We start from the raw sequence: 22006 nt of genomic DNA on the forward strand, positions 1-22006 counted from the left end.
GCACTTTCAAGAGATAACACATCAAAATTGATGACCGTTTTCTTTCGGCTCTTAATATACAACCTTGACATAATTCTTCATCATCTTCAAATACCATAAACTTTTGTATTCGCTCCTATACACAAAAAATTCTAATGGAATTTTAAGAAAATATAAGGAAAAAAGATATGGAAAGAAGAAACAAACTTATTTGAAACTTGTTTATTCTTATGCATTCTAGATAACAAAAATGAAAATAAAAGATAAAACAAAATTAAAAGAGATGAGAAGCAAGTGTTTTTTATATAGGCAAAATATTTCAATTAAATAATCATTTAAGTAGCATATTGTGAAGAGTTTAAGAGTTTCAAATTAGTATTGTTCGATAAAATGATATATCTTTAACCATATTTATGTGAATAACATCCTTTACAAGAGATAGATAAATTTATTTAATTACAACTCAAAAATATCCTATGTGATATCTTGGTTCTTTTTTAGTAACTTGAGATTTCTTCTATAAATTAGCTATTTTCCCAATTTTAACATTGTTTTTGTTCCAATTATTACAAACATACTTATTGATATTTCAAATCAAGTCAAGATTACTAAGCAGTTTGTTGAATATCCTGGGCACGACTAAGAACTCTGATGTATTTTAAGGTCCTAAGCATTTCATAGTCTAATATTTTATTCTAAAAATCAAATAATACTAACTAATTTGGTTACAAAATTAGTTTATCAATTTTTGACAAAACATTTTAACCAATTATTTTGTGATTGCTACTAATTTATTATTTGATAAAATAAAATGTTATTGAATCTACCTAACCTAATAAATAAAACACAAATATGTCACATGTTATCTTTTTAAGTATAATGATGTTATATGTCATTTTCTTAGTATTTTTTTTTATTTCATTTGATATAAAATCTCATATTTTAAGGAGTTAAAATTTTTAAACTTTCAATAAAGGAATAATAAATCGTAAAATTCAAAATTTAGCAATAAATTAAGAATGTGATATATTTTCTTTTTATTCTGATTTGCCAACCGTATGGTACACGAGTTTATAACCTAATATATAATCAAATAAATTAATTTTTTTTAACCGACAAATACGAAAATATAATCTACTCCTAAACAAATATTTAATTTCATCTACTTCAACGACAAGACTTGAACCCTCGACCTAAAAAATGAAGGGCACCACTTCATATCGCTGACCTATAAGTCCTTTAATAAAAAATGACATAGATTTTATACACTTACGAGTGTAAAAATAAATAATATTGAATGAAACCAACTAGACGTACAAAACAAATTTCCAATGTTAATAAATGAGGTAATCCAAAATGCAATAAGTTCTAAAAGCTCTTATGATATAATAAATAAAGATAATATCAAAATCAAAATAAAATACAAAAACGCTTTTAAACCTAAAAGAAAAAGCATAAGGACCAAAATTGTAATTTAGTCAAACTAAACAAATAAAATAAGCATAATTAATCCACCCACACTTCCTCAAACAAAGGATCCTCCAAACTCATTGGAGAATAAACACACCAGTACACTTGTAGCTTTTTTCTCCACCAAGAACCGGAGTTCTAGAAAAAGAGGGAAAAAAAAAAAAAAAAAAAAGACCCACTGTGTGTTTTCGTGTGTGTTTGTGAGAGAAACAAAGAGGACAAAAAGGGCTTTCCATCATGTTACCTGCTCTCCTTCTTTGTGCTTAATTATATGCTTATTTATTGATTCCTCTCTCTAAAATAGAAAAACAAAGACATGGTTATGTATAAAAACCATTAATCCCCATTTCTTCTCGTTTTCTGACTTGGGATTTTTCCATTCTTTCTGTTCTTCATCGTCGTTGATGGATTCACGAGTTGTGTTCTTGATCTAAAAGCATGAATATGACTTTTTAGTGTTTCTAACAAAATTCTGCACTAATGGGTAATGTTAGTGGTAGAGAAGTAAAGAGTAAAGAGTTTGATCAAGCTGATTACTACATGGAATGTGGCCATCGACCGGCGCAAGTTAACAGTAACAACTGCTATCCTACGCATATGCTTCACCCCCCTAGGGCTTCTCAGTTCCCCATGGCTATCGCTCCTCAGGTAACTCAAGCTTCTACATAGTGGTTGAATGGGTAATTTGTATTTATAGGTTTTGTTTCTTGCAAAATTGGGTCTTTAATGGGGTAAATCTTTATATAAACATGAGTAAGAAAAATCATATAATAGAATTGTTTATGCTACAATTGTTGATTTCTAAAAGTCGTTTCTTTCTTGCAAAATATAGTTTTTTTTTTTTTTTTTTAATTCTTCGAGAATTAAGATTCATTTGCACAAGTTACATTTTTGTTGCATGAAGTTGTAATAGTCACATTATGATGGTGTTTAATATATCAAATGCCAATTAATTTTGTTGCAACTATATGTATATACAAAATTAGTAAATTAATAGGTAAAGTAAAGTTATCGAAGTAATATAATCTAAAAATAATCAAAGAGTTACATACAAAAAGCATGTTACGAAAATAAAAACGGATTAATTACCATATAAAAACTTGCAAATGCAGAGTCAAAGAGGCGAATTCAACCCAGATAACAACATAAGCATACCAGCAGTAATCGATTGGACTCATGGTGGAAAGCATGTTGCAATTGAAGGATCATGGGATAACTGGAAGACGAGGTTGAAATGATATTTCTTATTCTCTTTTTTTTTTTTTTTTTTTTGATGAGAAGTTTTATAATTTTTTTTGTCGGTTTTCTTGAATCTTTTTATTCTATCAGGGAGTTATTAGAAGGTTCAGGCACTCATTTCTCAATTCTTAAGGTGCTAAATTCTGGTGTTTACCATTATCGTTTTATCGTTGATGGGGAATGGACTTATTCTCCTGATTTACCACACGAAAGTGATGAGTTTGGGAATATTTACAATGTTTTGGACTTAAAGGTATACTTCTTTAGTCATTCTACTATCATTATCTCTGTCACTGTCACTGTCAGTCTTCAGTGCCAGTAAGTAAGGATGTAACAGTAAGGATGTGAGAATCTAGAGAAACTTAACGTTATGATTTACCGCTCTATGTTGACACCCATGGGGTTCATTTACCTTTTTTGGTTGTGGGACCGGTTGTTAGTTTGGTATTGATATTTACTTTTTTTGTAATGTTGGTTGTGGGACCCGTTGGTAATTTCACCCATGGAAAAACATTTACCTTTTAGTTGTGTGACCAAAATTGCATTTATTTTTCTAGAAAACGTTTTGAGAAAATAGAGTTTGAGTTTTAATATTCAGATTTCAATGAAAATTTAGAAAACGCGTTTGGTTTAAAGTTTAAACTAGTGGAGTTTTTTCTTTTTCCATTTTAGAAATTTAAAAAACTTTGGAAAACTATAAAAATCGTTTTTCTAATTTACATACGATTTGGAAAATATTTTGAAAACTGAATCAACAAAATACGTTTTCAAAATTTTCATTTCCATTTGAAAATTTTCATTTTCACTTGAAAATTTTCCACAACCAAACGCAACTTAAGATTTTGTCTTTTTAATATTTTGGTATTTTTCAGGGTTATTACAATGAAAACGTGGTGAGCGATCAAGAAACCGAATACCCTTCTTCCCCAATCTCAAGCTACAACAATGCATCCTTCACTTTAGATGATTATAGTGAGAAATTACCCGAAATGCCCCCGCTATTACAACATATGCCTTTGAATCAAGCATCTTTTTCCAAGAACTATGAAGGGGTTTTTCAGAAACCTTTATCAGCCAATTTGGACCATTTGTATATTAAGAGAGATGATAGCAGTCAACCCGTTGTTGCTCTGAGTTCTTCCCAACGATTTCGGTCAAAATTTGTGACAACGGTGCTTTACAAACCATTTAAAAAAGCAAGAAAGTAAGAAAGTAAACAATTTTATTTTAATGTTTCGTGTTCTTTTTTTTTTTTGTTTATTTTGGGCTTTTTAGATCAGAATTTGTGTTTTGGAGGCCATTGAGTCTATAGTTAAGGAAAAGGTAAGATCTTGATTTATAAAGATTCTACTATATGATTACTCCATTTTGTAATTGGAATTTTTTTTTAGTATATATGATTAGAACCATTTATAAATCGGTTCTCTGTTTGAAAGGCCACACATAATACCCCGTTTACAAGCCAACATTGGATACCTCTTTTGAATTGTTAAAAGACTTTCAAGCATAATTCGATCTACTTTAATTAAAAATTAATTTTTTTTCTGTTTTGTTTTTTATTTAGGTAATTAATTCGGAGCTGATTGTACCATTTAACAATTTGGATTCCTATACATAAAATTTATAATTTATTAACTTGTATGATAGTTGTAAAGTGTTGTACTTTACGGTGATGGATCAATTTTTTTTTATGTGGAAGACTACCCGATTAGTTTGCTAAACATTGTAATTTTTTATTATATAAATGTATTTATATATTAGAAATCAACTAGTAATTGAGTCTCCCTTTGGCAGCGAGTTTTTATGTGTTTTTCTTGCGTATTAGGAGTGAAAAACGAATGAGTAAAACTGATATTTTACAAAGTTTAAGGGGGAAGGGGTAAAAGTGATATTTTAAAAAGTAAAATGATGAAAAATATCATTTTATGATATACAATGATTGCAAGTAAAAGATTATACGAAGTTGAAGGATTAAAGTTGCATTTTAGGTTGCAAGTAACCATTACACAATGTTAAGGGTTAAAAGTTGTATTTTACGCCAAATGATATTTTTTGTTGAGATGATCAAAGTAACATTTTAAAAAAAATAGTGAAAAATACATTTTGCAAAGTACATGATGAAAAAATCGTATTAATATATACTACGGGATAAGTATGGAAGTTCAGAAAACGAAATGGATAAAAATGATATTTTACAAAGTTGAAGATGCAAAGGATAAAAATGATATTTTAAAAATTAAATGATGAAAAATATCATTTTACAAAATAAAATGATTAAAAAGGACATATTGTATAAAATTGAGAGATTAAAATTATACTTTACTATTAACATGTTTTTACACCATGCATTACAACTTGTCCTATTATTAATAGTAATTTTGTTTCACAACCATAAAAATTGGAATTTAGTTATATTTATAATTACTTTATTTTTATTGATCTTTTAACTAGTTTATATACTATGAGTGTTTTGTTTGGTGGCTGAAAAACCAAAAGTTGTAGCTTTTTATTGTGCAAAATTTGTGGGCAAAAGCTATAAGGTAAAAACTATTAAAAGTTATGTCTTGAAAGATACTTTTTTAAATTACAAATATAGCTTAATCTCTTAATTACTTTGTGAAAAATAGTCAAAAAAAAACTTAAACCATTTGCGATCTTACTTGTCCATCTGTGAACGTATAAATCGTTAAAGCACATTCGTGCTTTAGTGAGTTGTATGTTCGCAAATTGACTAAGTTCATCTGTGATTTCGCGTCCATTTGTGATTTCCCATTTTTTAGGGGTATAAAAACGTAATTTTTTTTCTTTCATTTTTTAAACTCTTTGTTGGAGAACTTTCTCTTTAGAAGCATTATGGACGAATTCATTTTATTAAAGAGGTTTTAAACAAATTTGTTAAAGAAATAACAATTAAAGTGATAATTTTTTTGCAAAACTTTATACATAATAAGGTTGTTTCGTAGTCAAACCCTATTAATGTTTTAGTTAAAAAAAAAAAAAACTAAATTAAAAAAAACGCAAAATCGCAGTTGTGATGAGAGGAAATTGCAGAGATATTATGTACAAGTCGCTATAAAGCATAGTTGTGCGTTAACGACTTGTACGTTCATAGATGGCTTAAAAAATAGCAAATGAGCTTAATCTTTTTTTTTTAAACGACAAATCTAACCTACTCCTAAACTACACATTAAAAAAAACGCAAAATCGCAGTTGTGATGAGAGGAAATTGCAGAGATATTATGTACAAGTCGCTATAAAGCATAGTTGTGCGTTAGCGACTTGTACGTTCATAGATGGCTTAAAAAATAGCAGATGAGCTTAATCTTTTTTTTTTAAACGACAAATCTAACCTACTCCTAAACTACACATTAAATCAACCTATGTCACGATAGAACTTGAACCCTCAACCTCAAGGAAGGAGGATAACACCAAATATCACTAGGCTAAATCCATGTGCAATTTTGGTAGCTAAAAATGTAATTTGAGTTTTTTTTTTTTTTGCTATTTTCCATAAACTAATTAACATATTTGGCTAAATTTACAATTTTCTCAATAATATACATTTGAGATAACATTAAAATGCATGTTTGAGATAACTTTAAAATTCAGACATACGAATTAACTAAAAGATGATATCTAAATTTTTTAAAATAAAGAGATACAAATTAACTTAAATATAGATATATAAACAAGATATACTTTGACACACATACATAATTAAATAAATAAACAAATAAACATATCATTTTTTTCATTTAAGCGTATATTAATTTGCTTTTCATATAAATTTCTTTGCTATTATGTGCTATGACATAGTTGATTTTTCTAATTGCCAATTTTCATTTTTGACATTCTTTGTTAATTTTTTTGACATTATTCTTTTTCAATTTGACCGCTAATTTATCACCATTGATTATTATATAATCTATTAATTAATAATTATTTATATTGTAATTAAGTATAATGATATGAATATATTATTGGGAAAATGATTTCTAAGGGTAAGTAAGTTTTAATATCGCTCCCCTCTTGCTATTTCCTAGTATTACTACATTGTCCGTGTATTGTTTTGAGAGGTATGATGCATTAAATAAAAATAGATTGATATTGCTTGTATATTACTTTTCACATTGTTAAAATGTTTGAAAGAATAGGTCTGTGGTTTTTGAAAGGTATGTATATGCCTTATTCTACCATTTTGTCTCATTTGTTTAGTATAACATCTTACTTCCATTTATTGTTATAACAACAATGTAATTTGAGAATTCTAGAGTATAATGCTATAATGACTTAATTATGCATGCATCTATGTCATATGCAAGAAAGACCAAATTGCCACTGTTTACCCTTTGTTTTTTGGCTAAAATATTTCGACATTTTTTTAAAGAAATTAACCATAGTGCATCAACTCCACTAAAATTAAGGAGCATAAATTAGATGTGAATTACTTTAATGGCGAGATCCCACCAGAATTTATGAATTGTAGCTCTTTAGAACATCTTTGTCTACATGCAAATCCTTCGAATCTTGTTTAATTCAGTGTTTCCTTGAATCTAATTTCATGAAATCTACCTGATTTCTTTCATACATTTCCAAATTTAAGCTATTTTCTGCTACTCATTCGAATAATCTTTTTGGTACAATACCCCCTTCGTTATGTAATTATGGAAGCATTTCTTCGTTTATCTTAAGAAACAATTTGCTCATTGGTTCAATTGATCTAAACTACTCATCAATGATAAACCTTACGTTCCTTGATTTAGCTGATAACAAATTTCTATGTGCTATTCTTGATAATCTTCTTGCTTGCCTAAAATTAAAAATGATCGATCTTGTTGGGAACAATCTCACTCGACAAATCCTAGAAACCTTCAAAAGATTCAAATCTTTATTTTATCTTCTACTCTCAATATGCAACTTGAACAACCTCTCTGGTTCCTAAGACGGAGATTTATACAAAGACCTGAAAAAACGATACTCTATTTTTCGAATCATTTTAAAACAAACTTATCATTATAACTCATTTTTCCTATATTATTATATAAATATTAACTATAATTGATATATATTTTTGAATGAACGATAGTAAGGCACACAACTACAAAACGAGTATAATTGCATTAAGAAGGGATAGGACATGTTAGGTATGTAACTTTTGAGAACTTCAAGCTTTTAACATCTACAAAATACTTCAAATCAAAGACTATTTCAAAGAGCGTTTCATAACTTTGCAAATTGATTTAATTATTTTTTTTTTGAATTTATGTTTCTATTTTATATTTTAGAAAGATGTCATTTTATGTTACTTTATATGTTTTAAAATTTTCTAGCTAATTTTAACGAACACTCATATACAAATAAAAATTATAGCTTCCAGTTTTTAACTACCAGCCGCCGCCCATTAGCTACTACCTATCAGCTACCAACAATAACAAATCTATAATAGAAACACACCTAGTTCCTAATTAAGTGAAGCGAAAAAAACAAAGAGTGAACACTACATGTGATGGACCGAGTCGAACCAATAAAAAAAGATCTAGATTTACAAAAACGCGAGTTCAACATGACTAGTTAAATGCCTTAAAAGGAGTAAAAAGTGCCTACTTGATGCTTAAACTCGGACTTTTGCAAATAATAATAATAATAATAATAATAATAATAATAATAAATAATAATAAATAAAATAAAATAAAATAAAAAATTTCACAAATGGATTTTTTTTAACTCATTTGCAAAAACCATTTTTTAAAACCAACAATATAGAAGGGTTGTGTTGTTTTTTAAGTCTCCGTATAAAACTTTACAATTTATTTTTATAACATCAAACAACTACATCTCTTTCTTTTTATTTCCGATGTATGATGAGTTTTGATAATATTAATCATTTGATTTGCAAATTTAAATATAAGGTTCACCATGTCTTTTATTTATTTGTTTCTTATTTAGTCCAATAATATAAAATAAGTCCTAATTTTTTTTTTTTAAAAAAAAAATAGATCCTGAATTTTTATTATATAAATATCATATAAAATTTAAAACTAAATGGGTAATACACAATTTTATTCACAATTTTAACGTTTTGGGTTCAGTTCGGGCCCAATCAATTTAAGCGAGTCCAATTTTTAAACCGATCATATGACATTATTATTACATCTTAAATGAGCAAGAACTTTAAGACATTGTCATGGGCCTCATGGCCTCATGGGTCAGGGAAACACATATGAGCGTGAAAATTTTGTTTTGTGTATCAACTATTATTAAAGCATGCCTAATAATATACTTATCTAACCTAATAAAATAAAAAATTTCTAATATAATTATCTAACCTAATAAATAAAAAAAATTCTACTTGCTATATATATATATATATATATATATATATATATATATATATATATATATATATATATATATATATATATAAAGTTGTGGGAGTTGTACGTTATACGAGTTGGTTAAAACAAAAATTTTAATATGAAAGTTTATACAGAAATTTATTTAAATTTGAAATTTTAGATTTAAAATTTAAAATTTAGATTTTTAATTTAAAAAGAAACATATTAAATATAATATATGAGTAGTTAAATTGTAATTTGTTTATTATTTTCAGTTAAGTCAATTATTAATTGAGGTGTAAATATTGTGTAGGTGTTGTCATCCCTCATTAAGGTCGAGGGTTTAAGTCTTGCAATGGACATAGGTATAATAATTTAAAAGTAGTTTAGTTTATTTGTTGTTTCGAAAAAAAAAATTAAGAGAAGATAAAACAATAAGAAAATCACACATGGAAAAAATTTTATTCAAAAATATTAGAAAATGCCATGTGTTCAAATAAATGAAAGAATGACATGTGGTAAAAATATTTTGATTTATTAGGGAGGATATATTTCATTCTGACACATGTCATTTAACGCCCTATTCTGAATCGTTACCCTTTTGGGTGTGGGTGATGTATACGATTTTGGTATTCAGGTTGGGTTTTAAACCAAGGGGTATTTTGGTAAATTGGTAGTAGGCTTTATGAATTTGGGTTTCTGTTCGGGAAGTTTTAAGGTGAAGGTGAGCTGACAGAAATGTAGGGCTTCTCGTCACCTTTCTGTGGATATAAAGTTTTAAGGTGAAACAGACCTAAGACGAGGGAGTTATAGTTGTTTAAATAATTGATATATATGACCATTAATGGAAAAGATTTGCAAGTCGGTCGCATGCATGCAAGGAAGAAAACGCGTCTCTGTGCGAGTACGCCCCGCGTAATTGGCAGAGGGCCAAACCCTAATTTTTAGGGTTTGAGCACTATTTAAATATCCTTGTAAGCTCAAGGGCTCTCTTATTTCTCAGCCTCCACTGACCTTTAGCCTCATTTTGGAAACCCTAATCTCTCATTTAGTGTTTGTGTGATCTAAGTGTGCATTTTGGTGTGCTTTTGCTCATTATCAAGGAAAAAGGTGTTTGGTGCTAGCTTGTGGTTCAAAGGAAGACCTATAGATCCATACTCTTGGCTTTATTTCCAGCTCAACTTCATTTCCAGCTCATTTAGGGTATCAAGTTCATACCTTCGCTTCTTGTTTTGGTTTATGGATTTAGGGCTAGATTTGTGCTTATTTAAGGGTGTTGAGTCCTCCTTGTGAGTTTGAGCCACTCCAGGAACTAGGATTGCTAAATCTTGTGCTTTTCAAGTTTATATGTAACACTCAATAATTTCCAGGGTATTTATAGTAATTCGGGTTAATTAATTGTTATGATTTGGACCTTGATCCATTAGATCCTTTCTTATTTGGCTTAGGGGTGCAGTACACGGGCGTAATACCCTATGTACATTGGATGTACTGGTGAGGAATGAACGCGGGTGTCATGCACATACACGCTGCGTACAAAGGAGTACGCACAGCGTACATGGTCAGTCCCTAAAACCCTAATATTTAGGGTTTGAGCATTATTTAAAGAACATTATGACCTAAATATCTTCTTTACCAGCCTCCATCTAGTCCCTAAATAACCTCCACAAAACCCTAACCCTAATGTTGAGTGTTCTTGAGCTTGAAAGGTCCTTTGAGTGCATTTTGGTGTATTTTGTTTCATTTTCAAGGAGGAGAAGTTTGGAGCAAGGTGGTGGTTCAAGGAGAAGCTTATAGATCCATATTTTATGCTTCAATTCTAGCTTGTGCAAGGTATAAAGTCTTGATCTTGATCTCTAGAAAATCAGATCTCTATGTTTTAGCTTTTGGATTCTTTTTGCTCCTATAGATGAGTCCTTATGGATTATTTCAGTTTCTGAAGCTTAGAGTTGCTACTCTTGGTGCTCTTTGAGTCCTAGAGTCATATAAAGTTGCAACCTTTGAAGCTTTAATCCAACCATGCATGAGTAATGGCCATTTACATGGAAGTAGATTGTTATATTTTGAGTTTAGGCCCATTTGGTGCATGCAAAGCCACCAAGATGTCGACTTTATGGGTTAATAGGCCGTATATGATTCAGATATGTGTTTGGGACTCCTAAACTTAAGTGGTTAAGGACTTAATGAAGAAAAGGCTTAATGGGTGAGTATGTTAGGCGTACAAGCTTGTACGCGCAGCGTACAAGCCATGCAGCTTGTAAGATTGGCGTACAACGAAGTACACACCGCGTACTCAAGCAGTTTGGCTTGCCATTGTTTAGGCCTTGGTTTGGCCTAGTTTCTTGGACATTGTTGCTTTGGGCTATAGTGGCCATCTGAAATCAGGTTTTTGGACTATAGATATGTTTGGGCTATAGGGTACAGCCCATTAGAGGGGTTTATGCATATTTGGAAATTTGGGTCATAAGTTGGCTATTAATGGGCTTTGGAAAATTATTTAGTTTGGGCCTTAGTGGTATGTGGTCTTGGGCCTTAGTTGTGGATCAAGCTAGGCCAGGGGTAAAATGATCAATTTACCTCAAGTATGGATTATTGGTTATAGTTGGAACCCATGTAGTGATTGGGTGTTATTTTTCTCTGATAGCTCGAGGAGTCGTCAGGGTAGCAACTATGGATTTCTTTTTGTGAGATTCAGCATTTGAGGTGAGTGTCCTCACTGGGTTTAGTGGGTCTAAGGCACCAATATCGACCCTTATTAACTATGATAGGATACTAGGAGTCTGTGTGACCCTTGCATGTGTTTTTTGCTACTATGTATACCGAACGAGGCTCGATGTCGGGCGAGGCCCGAGGACTAGATCAGATGTTAGTGTTTATGATCATTATATTTATTAGCATGTTTATGTGATATATTGTATGTGTATAGTGGGCGAGGCCTAGTGACAAGAAAGGCCTAAGAACAACAAATCTGTAAACTGAGCGGGGCTCAATACCGGGCGAGGCCCGGTGTCGGGCGGGGGCCCAGTATGTGATTTATTCTGTATGGTATAGGGTAGTTTGGGGAACTCACTAAGCTTTGTGCTTATTGTTTTCAGATTATGTTTCAGGTACTTCCGGTAGCGAAGGGAAGAGCTCAGGTTGACTGTATCGCACACACCATTGGGATTCCGCATACGATATTTTACTCTGATTTTCATGACATTTGATACATTGGATATTTTGAGATGTATGGATGATATTTGGAAATACTATTTTATCTATTTTAAAAATGAAATTTTTGGGACCATATTTTGGGATGTTACACTTAAGGGCAAGGTTTCATTCTTGAGCAACCTACTTCACCACCAAAAGCACACTTTAACACTCAAAATCTCCAAAAAAAAAGGCAAGATGCATTAGGTTTGCTGATAGGGTCGTGAGAGAGGATGGAGGCTAAGGTAGGGGAGGGACTTAGGCCATAATGGGGTTTAAATAGTGCATAAACCCTAAATATTAGGGTTTTGGTCTGAGCCTCGTACGCCTTGCGTACTGGAGTACGTGCAACGTACTCAACCAGGACCAACTACACTAAGTATACAAGGGTGCACACCCCACGTACACGATTAGGACCAAAACTGCGAGATTTTCACTTCGGGGACCTAATGTGCAACAAAAACGAACTTTAAAGGTTCAAAAGAAAATATAATAATTTCTAGATGTTACAGATTATGTCTTATCAAAATCCATTTGGATAACGACCCTCCACCGTACAAGAGAGTGGTGGGTAAGAGTGAATACCAAATGGCAGTCATTTTATAGGCTGCTTCCTTAAACTCCCCTTATAGTATGGTTTCGTAAATAAGGCGTACTAGCGATTTGACTGACTTGTCTTATACATATATTATATTAATATTTTAATTATATATAGTATAAGATGTATTTTAAAACTTTTCTAAAATACTAGGTTTATTTTCAAATTATCAAAATTAATATAAAATAAATTTAATTTAAAAATAAACCAATTTTGATTTAATCTTTTGTCTTTTAATTAAGCAATTAATTAATTTAATTTAATCAATATGGATCAAATAATTATATATAATTAAACAATTAATAAAATAATTCAATTTAATCGTTATCCTAAGCCTTCTAGTTTTCGAAAATAGACTAGGGTTTATCATGTTTTAATTGTTGAAATTTTAAGGCTTTTAAAATAACAAACAAGAAAACAAGGTAAACCCTAAAACGGTTCCTCAAAATTCAAAAATTAGGCAAACAACCTAGGGTGTCTAAAACCCTTGCAAACTTCGAAAATAATAGGGTGGAGGCTAGGGTTTCAAGAACCCTATGAAAATTTCGAAAATACCTCCTTAGGGTTTAGTTTATATAAAATCTAACTTTGATCTATTCAAATTTGTGTAAGATCAATGAGAACAATGAATCTGATACCACTAATGGGTTTTATGTATTACAAAAAAACTATTTTAGTGGAAAAACATAAACCCTAAGTTCACATGCACCCTAAAGGATCTATGTTCTCACTATGATTTACAAACAACTATTGAATATCAAGAACCCTAAAAGTATGTTGCTATTTTCGAAATTACTAAAGCATTCTTAGAAAATACATACCTTAGTTTATTATTGTAAATACACTAGTAATTCTTCCTTGTTGGTCTTCAGAAAGCAAGCATCAGAAGTCTCATGCCTCTAATGGCTCACACTCAATCCCTAGCAAATTGGAGACTAAATAGGAGAGAAGGGGAGGAAGGAGATTTTCGGTTTTCTCTCTTAGGAAAGGGATGGCTGAAAATCATAACCCTTAAAGGGTTTATATAGGTGACTAAGAAATGCTATGATAAGGTAGTGTCCTTGGATAATCCTTATCCTATTTCTACGTCAGACACATCGGAATCCTAATCCCATTTTATTGCCACCAGAATACACCATTGACTCCTGGGATACCTAAACCCACTTTATTTTTACTCATAGAACCACCGATGAAGACATCCACATCCTTGTTCCTAGGACATATCTAAAGTCACTTGGGAAAACTACGATAAAATTCGTCAACGTTTTATGGACTTCTAAGCCAACAACTACTACTTTGATGAATTTTATATGTTACAAAAAAAACTATCTTGGCAGAAAAACGTAAATCCTAACTTTACATGCACCCTAAATGATCTATGTTCTCAATATGATTTGCAAACTATTGTATATCAAGAACTCTAAAAGTAGGTTGCTATTTTCGAAATTACTAAAGGGTTATTAGAAAATAAATACTTTAGTATATTATTGTAAATAAACTAGTAATCCTTCTTTGTTAGTCTTCAGAAAGCAAGCACTAGAAGTCCCGTGCCTTTAATGGCTCACACCTAAACCCTAGCAAATTAGAGGCTAAAGAGGAGAAATGAGGAGGAAGGAGATTTTCAGTTTTTTCTCTTAGAAAAAGGATGGCCAAAAATGATAACCCTTAGAGGGTTTATATAGGTGATTAATGGATGCTAGGATAAGACATTTTCCTTGAATAAGTCTCATCAATTTTGCTTTCCTATAAGGTATCTAAGTTTTCTTAAAGCCCAAGAAAAGCTCTAGAAACCATCAGAGAACTCCTCTAGAACCTCCCATACTGTCCCCCTTATGGGAGGTCCTAGAATTGCTCAATGCTCAACTTTTAAACATTGTCTCCTTTAGTCTTTCCACTTTTAATTAATCAAATTAACCCCAAAATTAATTCATTTAATTTCTGATTAATTTTTAATTAAACAATACTATTTCTAATTGGTATATTATTATCATAATATATTAATAAATTATTTAGTTTGATTTCTAATTAATTTATTAATCATATAAAAAATTAATAAATCTTTCTCTCTCTCTCTCTCTCTCTCTCTTTCTCTTTCTCTCTCACTCACTATCTTTCTTTCTATCTCTCTCTCTCTCTCTCTCTCTCTCTCTCTCTCTCTCCAAATAACATTCCAATCCATTACTAGGTTTTAGGGTAACCGAAAAGAAATTTGCTAATAATTCAAGATTATATTAATTTAGTTATTGTCTTAGACACCTAATCCAACATACTTGACTAAGCTCAACGACGAGTTTGTTGCTAAGGGTGGGGCAATTGATACAAGACCAATTAGTGAATCCAACAGTCCATGAGTAAGTAACCTATTAGATGACAGAGCAAGGCCGAAATGAATAACCTGAAAGCCTGCCAGGTTTCGTGATTGATAATAATAGCACATAAGGAAGAATTAATTAGTCGTATTGTTAGAAGTATTAATTCCTAGTTTTTAGCTTTACATGCATAGAGTAAATTGCATGTTTCCCTTCCAGAAGGTTCATAACCAATTTAGTTTAGTCATGCATGCATATTTAATTGATTATAATGTGTCTTTTTATGATTGAAGGAAGAAAAACGGAAAACTTCTCCAACTCTTTATCTAATTTCTTGGGTGATTTGCCATCTTGAATCGACACTTATCATCCCCTATTTTGTATTATAGTTTTTTTTTTTGTGACAATGTTAGTGTCATGTATTTAGCTTCTAACTCAGTTCAACATCAAAGAACCCAACATATAGAAATCAACTTACATTTTGTTAGGTAACACGTTTCGATTGTACATGTTTAGGTTTTGCATTATCCATCTTACCAATTTGTAGACATTTTTACAAAGGATCTACGTAAACATTTATTTTTGGGCATTAAAAACAATCTGAACATTCGTAAACCTCATGCTCAAACTAAAAGAGATTGTTAAAGTATAGTTCATTATATATTGCTCCTTATCCTTACACTTATATATAATTCAAGGTCCCTTTTATAGCTTATTATATTATTTATATTCAGAATCAATGTTCTAAATAACGTAAAACGTGACTTGGTGGCAATGTCAAACCTCAAGCTTTTCCAAGTCTGGCGAGCCACGTCGTTTGTAAATCGTGACTTAAGGTGACAATTTTATATATAATTTATATTTTATATGTATTTTCAAGTATTATTTATTTTTATACAAATATATGAGTTAATGCGACATTTTGGTAAAGCTTGACGGCATGTACAAGCCTTGAAGCCATGACACGACATGACGAAACCATGACGAACTTTTTAGAACCTTGTTAAGAACTATGCAATGAAATCCTAAGCAGATTTCCATATTTCAACAAAAACGACTACTCCCTAAAGACAAGGACTTTATTCCAACCCTTTCTTTCATAATACCATATCTTCACAAAATGGCCTCTCAAATATAATTTAACTACTTTAAATAATATGCACAAAAATGAAACGAAACAATTTTCAATTAAACCTGGATACCATGAATAATAGGTGCAAGATTTTTCTATATTACCCCAATAAGGAAAAGGAAAAGAAAAGGAAGCCTCCGTGACTCTCTAGTCTTGGAAGGTCCCATGTCTACAATTGTCATCTTATATGGAATACTTTTTAAATTCCAAGTCAACTTTTTACCTTCATACCAAATGTCTTTCTTTATATTTTATGAAACTCTAATGATTAAGTAGACATTTAAACAAATGAAATTAGTTAACTATTTATAATAACAATAAAAGTAGACAAACAACAAAAAAAAGAGAAAGATAATGGACATAAACGAGCCGAGTCAAATCGAGCTTCACGCTAATCCATTAATACGCGTTAAAAGCTATAGAGGCTCGAGCTTGAGCTCATTTAGAGTCTAGTGACTTGAGCTCGATCACGGCTCGTGAAGCATAATATGAAGCTCGGATCGGCTCGTTAATTGATGTTTATCTTTGAAGCTCGTTAAAGATCCGCATCGGCTCCTTATTAAAAGGTAATTGTTGCATTTGTTTGGGTTTGTAGCACTAGTGTATGTCGACTCGATGATTCCAACCTCATTCTTTCTCTCATCTTTGTTATGAATTCCGCACATTTCTTGTTCAATTCCTTTGTTTCTGCTGCTTCTTTCGACTCCACTGTTTCTTGTACATCAATGAAAGCAATAAGACTCTCGGCCTTTTGATATTCAATCTGATCATGCATGACTGAAAGAGAATTACGATCTCCAAACACAAAAACCTCATTCTCAACTTGTTCGATTTCATTATCTTCGTTTCTTATTTGTTGTTGTTGTTCTTCTTCTTTTATAACAGCGGCTATTGGTTCCATGGCTGATGGGACTAGCAGAGGTGGGGGGTTGATGTCACTTGTGACGACTGACTGAATCTCTTTTGGTGAAGAAACGTGGTTAGGATCGAAGTTCATGATGAGAAAAACAAGGATTCCGTTGCAGAGGAGGAAGATGTAGTGTCTATCGAAAGAGGAGAAATGGTGAGTGTAAGAAGAAAGAGACACAAAAGATGAAAAGATGAATATGAAGATAAAGATGGAGAAGATGTTGTTGAGTTTGATAAAATGGGTTTTTGGTGTCCCTTTCTTAAAGTATTCCGACATATTCTCCATTGTTGAAGAAAAGAAGGAGATGATATGATGAATGCGAATAAGCGACGCTGATGATGGTTACTGATGGAATCGTGGAATGATGCTTATATATATATTTTTTCAAGATTTGAGTGAATTTACAAAACTGACCTCAGGGGACATTTTCTTGAAAACAAATTATTGCTACATGCTACGTGTAAGAATCTAATAATATAAAAATTTTAGTTATAAATATTAAATAGTTAGGTAGAATTTTATATTTATTCTTAATATTCATTTTTGTCACGACGAAACTTCGCAAACATTTCTTTCTACCATAAAAAAGAAAAAAAAATCATAAGTATCATAAAAAAATAAAATTGTTACTCCTTGAGTAACGAAACAACAACCAACCCGGAGAAATAATACAAGAAATAACAACAAAATTGTTACTCCTTGAGTAACGAAACAACCAATATAGGAAAAAAAAGGTATACAACAAAAAAACGAACAAGTAACTAAATAAGACAAATGAAATAACACGTTATTTTATTATATTATGATTTACATAATTACATTTGTTTACTACAAAATCATAGACATACATTTTTTTTCCAAAATGTCTAACTTTATATTTCCATAACTGCATGTTACATTTAAAAACAATGTTCCAAAGTTTTGAATCGTTTGGTTGTTTCAATAATTTTTAAGTAAGCATAAGTTGTTATTCAATGAAGTAAACAATTTATCTACCATATGCTAAGTCAAAAGTCTAGTTGGAGTCAATTTAAAAATATTAAAAATTCAAACTATTGGATACACGGTGGGCACAGAGCGACAGTGGGCCAGCGAGACTCGGTTCGAGTAGACGAGTGCCGTGGAGACCAATTTTTTTTGTTCACATTACGTGATTATATATATATATATATATATATATATATATATATATATATATATATATATATATATATATATATATATATATATATACATATATATATATATATATATATATATATATATATATATATATATATATATATATATATATATATATATATGAGCCAATCAAATTTATTTATTTCAAGAAAGTGATTAATATATATATATATATATATATATATATATATATATATATATTATTGAATTAAATATAATTGAAAAATATCATCTTAATTAATTACAAGGATAATGTAATCAATTAATATAGATTTAATAAAGGAAAATTGCATTTTTAAAAGATCATAGATACTATTAATTTTAAGAATCCGATTTTACGAATTATAGTTCTTTAAATTCGAACATTCTGACATAATATGTTTATGACTATTATTAAAAAATAAAAATATTCTTTAACCATAAATAATAAAAATATTCTTGAACCTCTTTGTTGATTATGAATTTAAAAATTTCTTGTAGAATAATAAATTCTTGAACAGTCAATTGAAGAATAAAAACAAAAAAATTCATTATTTTTTATAGAATACGGGTAACAATTGTTAAGAATTACATTTATTGTTAAAGAATAAAACTAAAAAAACTTTCAAAACGGGAAAGAAAAAACATCAAAATCTGACAACGACTACTACATTCTATAAGAATAATGTGGTGCGTTTCAATTTTGCAGCCCATTCTTCAAGCATCAACTTCTGTGATTCCAACATAATTGAAATTAGTGATTCCATTCCAACAGAATTAGAATTCGTGATTCCATTCCAACAGAATTGGAATCTCACCAATATCATCCATTGAATCATCTACATAAACATACTTGATACCTTTTCAGTATTCAACCTTGTCAAGATCATGCACTGTCCATATAAATGAAGTGTTAAATAAGCAAAAAAAAACATATATTAAAATATGAATCAATTCATAAAATGCAGCCAAAAACTACTCATTCTTATATGTATATTAGTCCCAAATAAAATTAAACCACTAAAGGATGTCATCTGTGAACTAGAAATAAAAAAAAAATCATAATCTAAAAGTTAATATTTGTTCTTAACTCTCTTTCAATTGTTGAGTTCATAGCAAAACGATAAAGTTGTGTCAACTGAAACATCATTAATTACTAGTGTGTGTAAAAGAAGGGCTAGTCGATTTCACCAAAATCGGCCAGTAGTGTGTGTAAAAGAAAAATCAACTAAAACATCATTAATTACTAAGCATCATTTTATTCACCAATATCAGCCACTAGTGTGTGTAAAAGAAGGTCTAACCGATTTCATAAAGTGTGGATTTTTCTCTAAGTTATTCCAAGAGCATTTGATGTTGTGTGAGCCATTTGAGATGTCACATTTGAGGCACTAGGCACTCAAGTCCCATGGAGTCAAGCTACACAGAAGAGGTATGTATTCTATCTATATTATTACCCAAGTATTTATGATTGTATGCTAGATAGGGTAATACCTTGGAATATTAGTATTTGCATGTATATTAGAAAAAACATAAATCCAAGGTATTTAGGGTTGCATGTACACCATAGGAGTGTTAGAATGCTCAAAACCCAACAGTGGTATCAGAGCCTAGGCTTGTTTTCTTGTTATACTTGCAAAATTGGCTGAAAAATTGAAGTTTGGAGCTGTCTGCAAAGCAGACTCGCCGAGTCCATGAAGGGACTCGACAAGTCTAAGGGAAAAATCATCCAACTCGTCGAGTTGGTTCATGCACTTGACGAGTTGGACCCTCTGACAGCTTATATTCGATTGTTTTGGCTGGAATTGGACTAGAAACATTACCCTAAGATGTTTTTGAACTTAAAAACTTGTTTTTGATGTGGTAATGTTCATACTAATCCAATTCCAAAGATAATTGTCAATAGATTCATGTGTTGTATTAGTTTAAAAGTTATGATAATTACATGAAAAAGTTTGATGTGTATTGTCTTTATTCATATGAGTTGCTTAGATTAATAGATAAGTTAATTGATCATGTGTTTTCAATCCATTTTAATCTAAGAGAAGATTCTAAAATGTGTTTGTGTAACTTGTCCTCAAGTTACATGAAAGATCACATTTAAGTTTCTTAAAACTCATAAAAGATGGCAAAGGTTACAAAATGAAGAGTCTTGTTTTCATTAAATGGTTTTATGACTCCATAACTTGTCCTCAAGTTATGGAGGTTCAAGAGTTACTTCATTAGGTAATAAAATGTGTAACCTTAATTAATTTCATAAGTTACAAAATAATGAAAATGTACATTCTTTTATTAGTTTAAAGTCTTCCATAACTTGTCCTCAAGTTATGGAACTTGAAGAGTCTTTTAATTAAAACTACTTTAAACACATAAGTTATGGAATTAATTAGTTTTGAATAGTTTCAAAACTTGCCCTCAAGTTTTGGAATTTGAAAAAGTTTTCACTTATGAATACTTTAATTCCAAGTTAGCCCTTAGAATTTTAAAAGTTAAAATTCAACCCTTATACTTTATAATATTATAAGTTAATAGCATTTATATATACGTATAAGAGTAAAGTAAGTCTTACCGTTAGTAGGCCTCATTCACGAAGTCGGTCTATAAGGGGGGTATAAGGTTACTGCCTATAAAATGGCTGTTTAATGGGTGTCCACTCTCACCCACCGCTTCCTTGACCGGTGGAGGGTCGTTAGCCGAACGGGTAGGACAAAGACTATAAATTCTCCCTTCATTAAAAGTATTAATGATAAATACTAAGTAATTAAACCTTTTATAAATACCCAATCTTAGTTACTTAGGAAAATGTGAATAAGTTTCTAATCCATAAAATTACACTTTGCACTTTGTTTATGTCGGTTAGTGGAGCATGTGTGGTTAACCGACACACTAACTCGTATTTAACAAGGTAGGAAAAGGGTAACTTAATGTTTATCATAGTATCGATGGAGCGTGTGTGGTTAACTAGCAAATCGATTGAGGGGTAAACACTTAAGGGTACCAAGTAATTTGCATGGTTACTTCACACCTTGTTTTGTGATCCTCAGCATCCCAGTCACAAAACCTGAAGGGCACACTCGAGATTGAAACATGCCATTGAAAAGTTCAATGAATCTCAAAAGATCTAGGAGTTTCAAATCCAATTAAAACCTAATAATACATTTCATTTATCTTGGTGGAAATTGGTGAATCATCATTCACCTACCTTCAAATATTGTATAGCTTGGATTACAACATCCCTCTCTTAAGTTATAAAATAGTTTGTTGGGTCCTAGCCTTAATATTTTATATTGGGTGTCATATTAAGGACTTTAGATCAACTATGTTGAATATCTCCCAAAAGATGTCTAAGTTCAGACATCTATGATCTTCCCAAATCTCTTGGAACTTTACTTATTTCACCTCCTCCGATTATTCTCCCTAACCCACCAGTTCTTGAAAAGTTTAAGGTCACTCAATCCCTATTTGCAAGCAAGGTCTATGTGTGATCACATCTTGGAGATGAAGTCATGTATTGACAAGCCGGTAGAGTTGGGTGTCAAAGTCTAGAGGAAGTGGATGTTCAATCACTTTCTAAGTCACATAGTGAATTCCTTTGGGACTCCTATGAAATAGATTATGACAAGACCCTTAATGATCTTATCTATTTGCTTGGTGCTGCTAAATCAAAAATGATTTGGTGTA

General features: G+C 30.8%; 2 protein-coding genes across 2 annotated transcripts; one reads left to right on the forward strand and one right to left on the reverse strand.

The window, feature by feature from the left end:
* The first annotated feature begins 1528 nt into the window (after nt 1-1528).
* LOC145014345 (SNF1-related protein kinase regulatory subunit beta-2-like) lies at nt 1529-4255 on the forward strand. The gene is made up of 4 exons (XM_078972728.1): nt 1529-2097; nt 2562-2677; nt 2779-2941; nt 3561-4255. The coding sequence occupies exons 1-4, from the start codon at nt 1930-1932 to the stop codon at nt 3894-3896; spliced, it is 783 nt and encodes a 260-aa protein (XP_078828854.1). The 5' UTR covers nt 1529-1929; the 3' UTR covers nt 3897-4255.
* A 12278-nt stretch (nt 4256-16533) lies between these two features.
* Nucleotides 16534-17521, reverse strand: LOC145014074 (uncharacterized). Its single transcript, XM_078972443.1, has one exon. It carries the CDS (start codon nt 17447-17449, stop codon nt 16814-16816), a length of 636 nt encoding a protein of 211 aa, XP_078828569.1. The 5' UTR covers nt 17450-17521; the 3' UTR covers nt 16534-16813.
* Nucleotides 17522-22006: the final 4485 nt, after the last annotated feature.

This window comes from Lactuca saligna, chromosome 9 (genome assembly GCF_052625555.1).
Source record: "Lactuca saligna cultivar CGN05327 chromosome 9, ASM5262555v1, whole genome shotgun sequence".
NCBI classification, from domain to species: Eukaryota; Viridiplantae; Streptophyta; class Magnoliopsida; order Asterales; family Asteraceae; genus Lactuca; species Lactuca saligna.

What these genes read in the sequence shown, in the direction of transcription:
- LOC145014345 (XM_078972728.1), top strand. Translation starts at nt 1,930, where the DNA reads ATGGGTAATGTTAGTGGTAGAGAAGTAAAGAGTAAAGAGTTTGATCAA. An exon ending in TGGGATAACTGGAAGACGAG is followed by an intron (nt 2,678 to 2,778) that starts GTTGAAATGATA and finishes TTATTCTATCAG; the next exon opens with GGAGTTATTAGAAGGTTCAG. An exon ending in ACAATGTTTTGGACTTAAAG is followed by an intron (nt 2,942 to 3,560) that starts GTATACTTCTTT and finishes GGTATTTTTCAG; the next exon opens with GGTTATTACAATGAAAACGT.
- LOC145014074 (XM_078972443.1), bottom strand. Translation starts at nt 17,449, where the DNA reads ATGGAGAATATGTCGGAATACTTTAAGAAAGGGACACCAAAAACCCAT.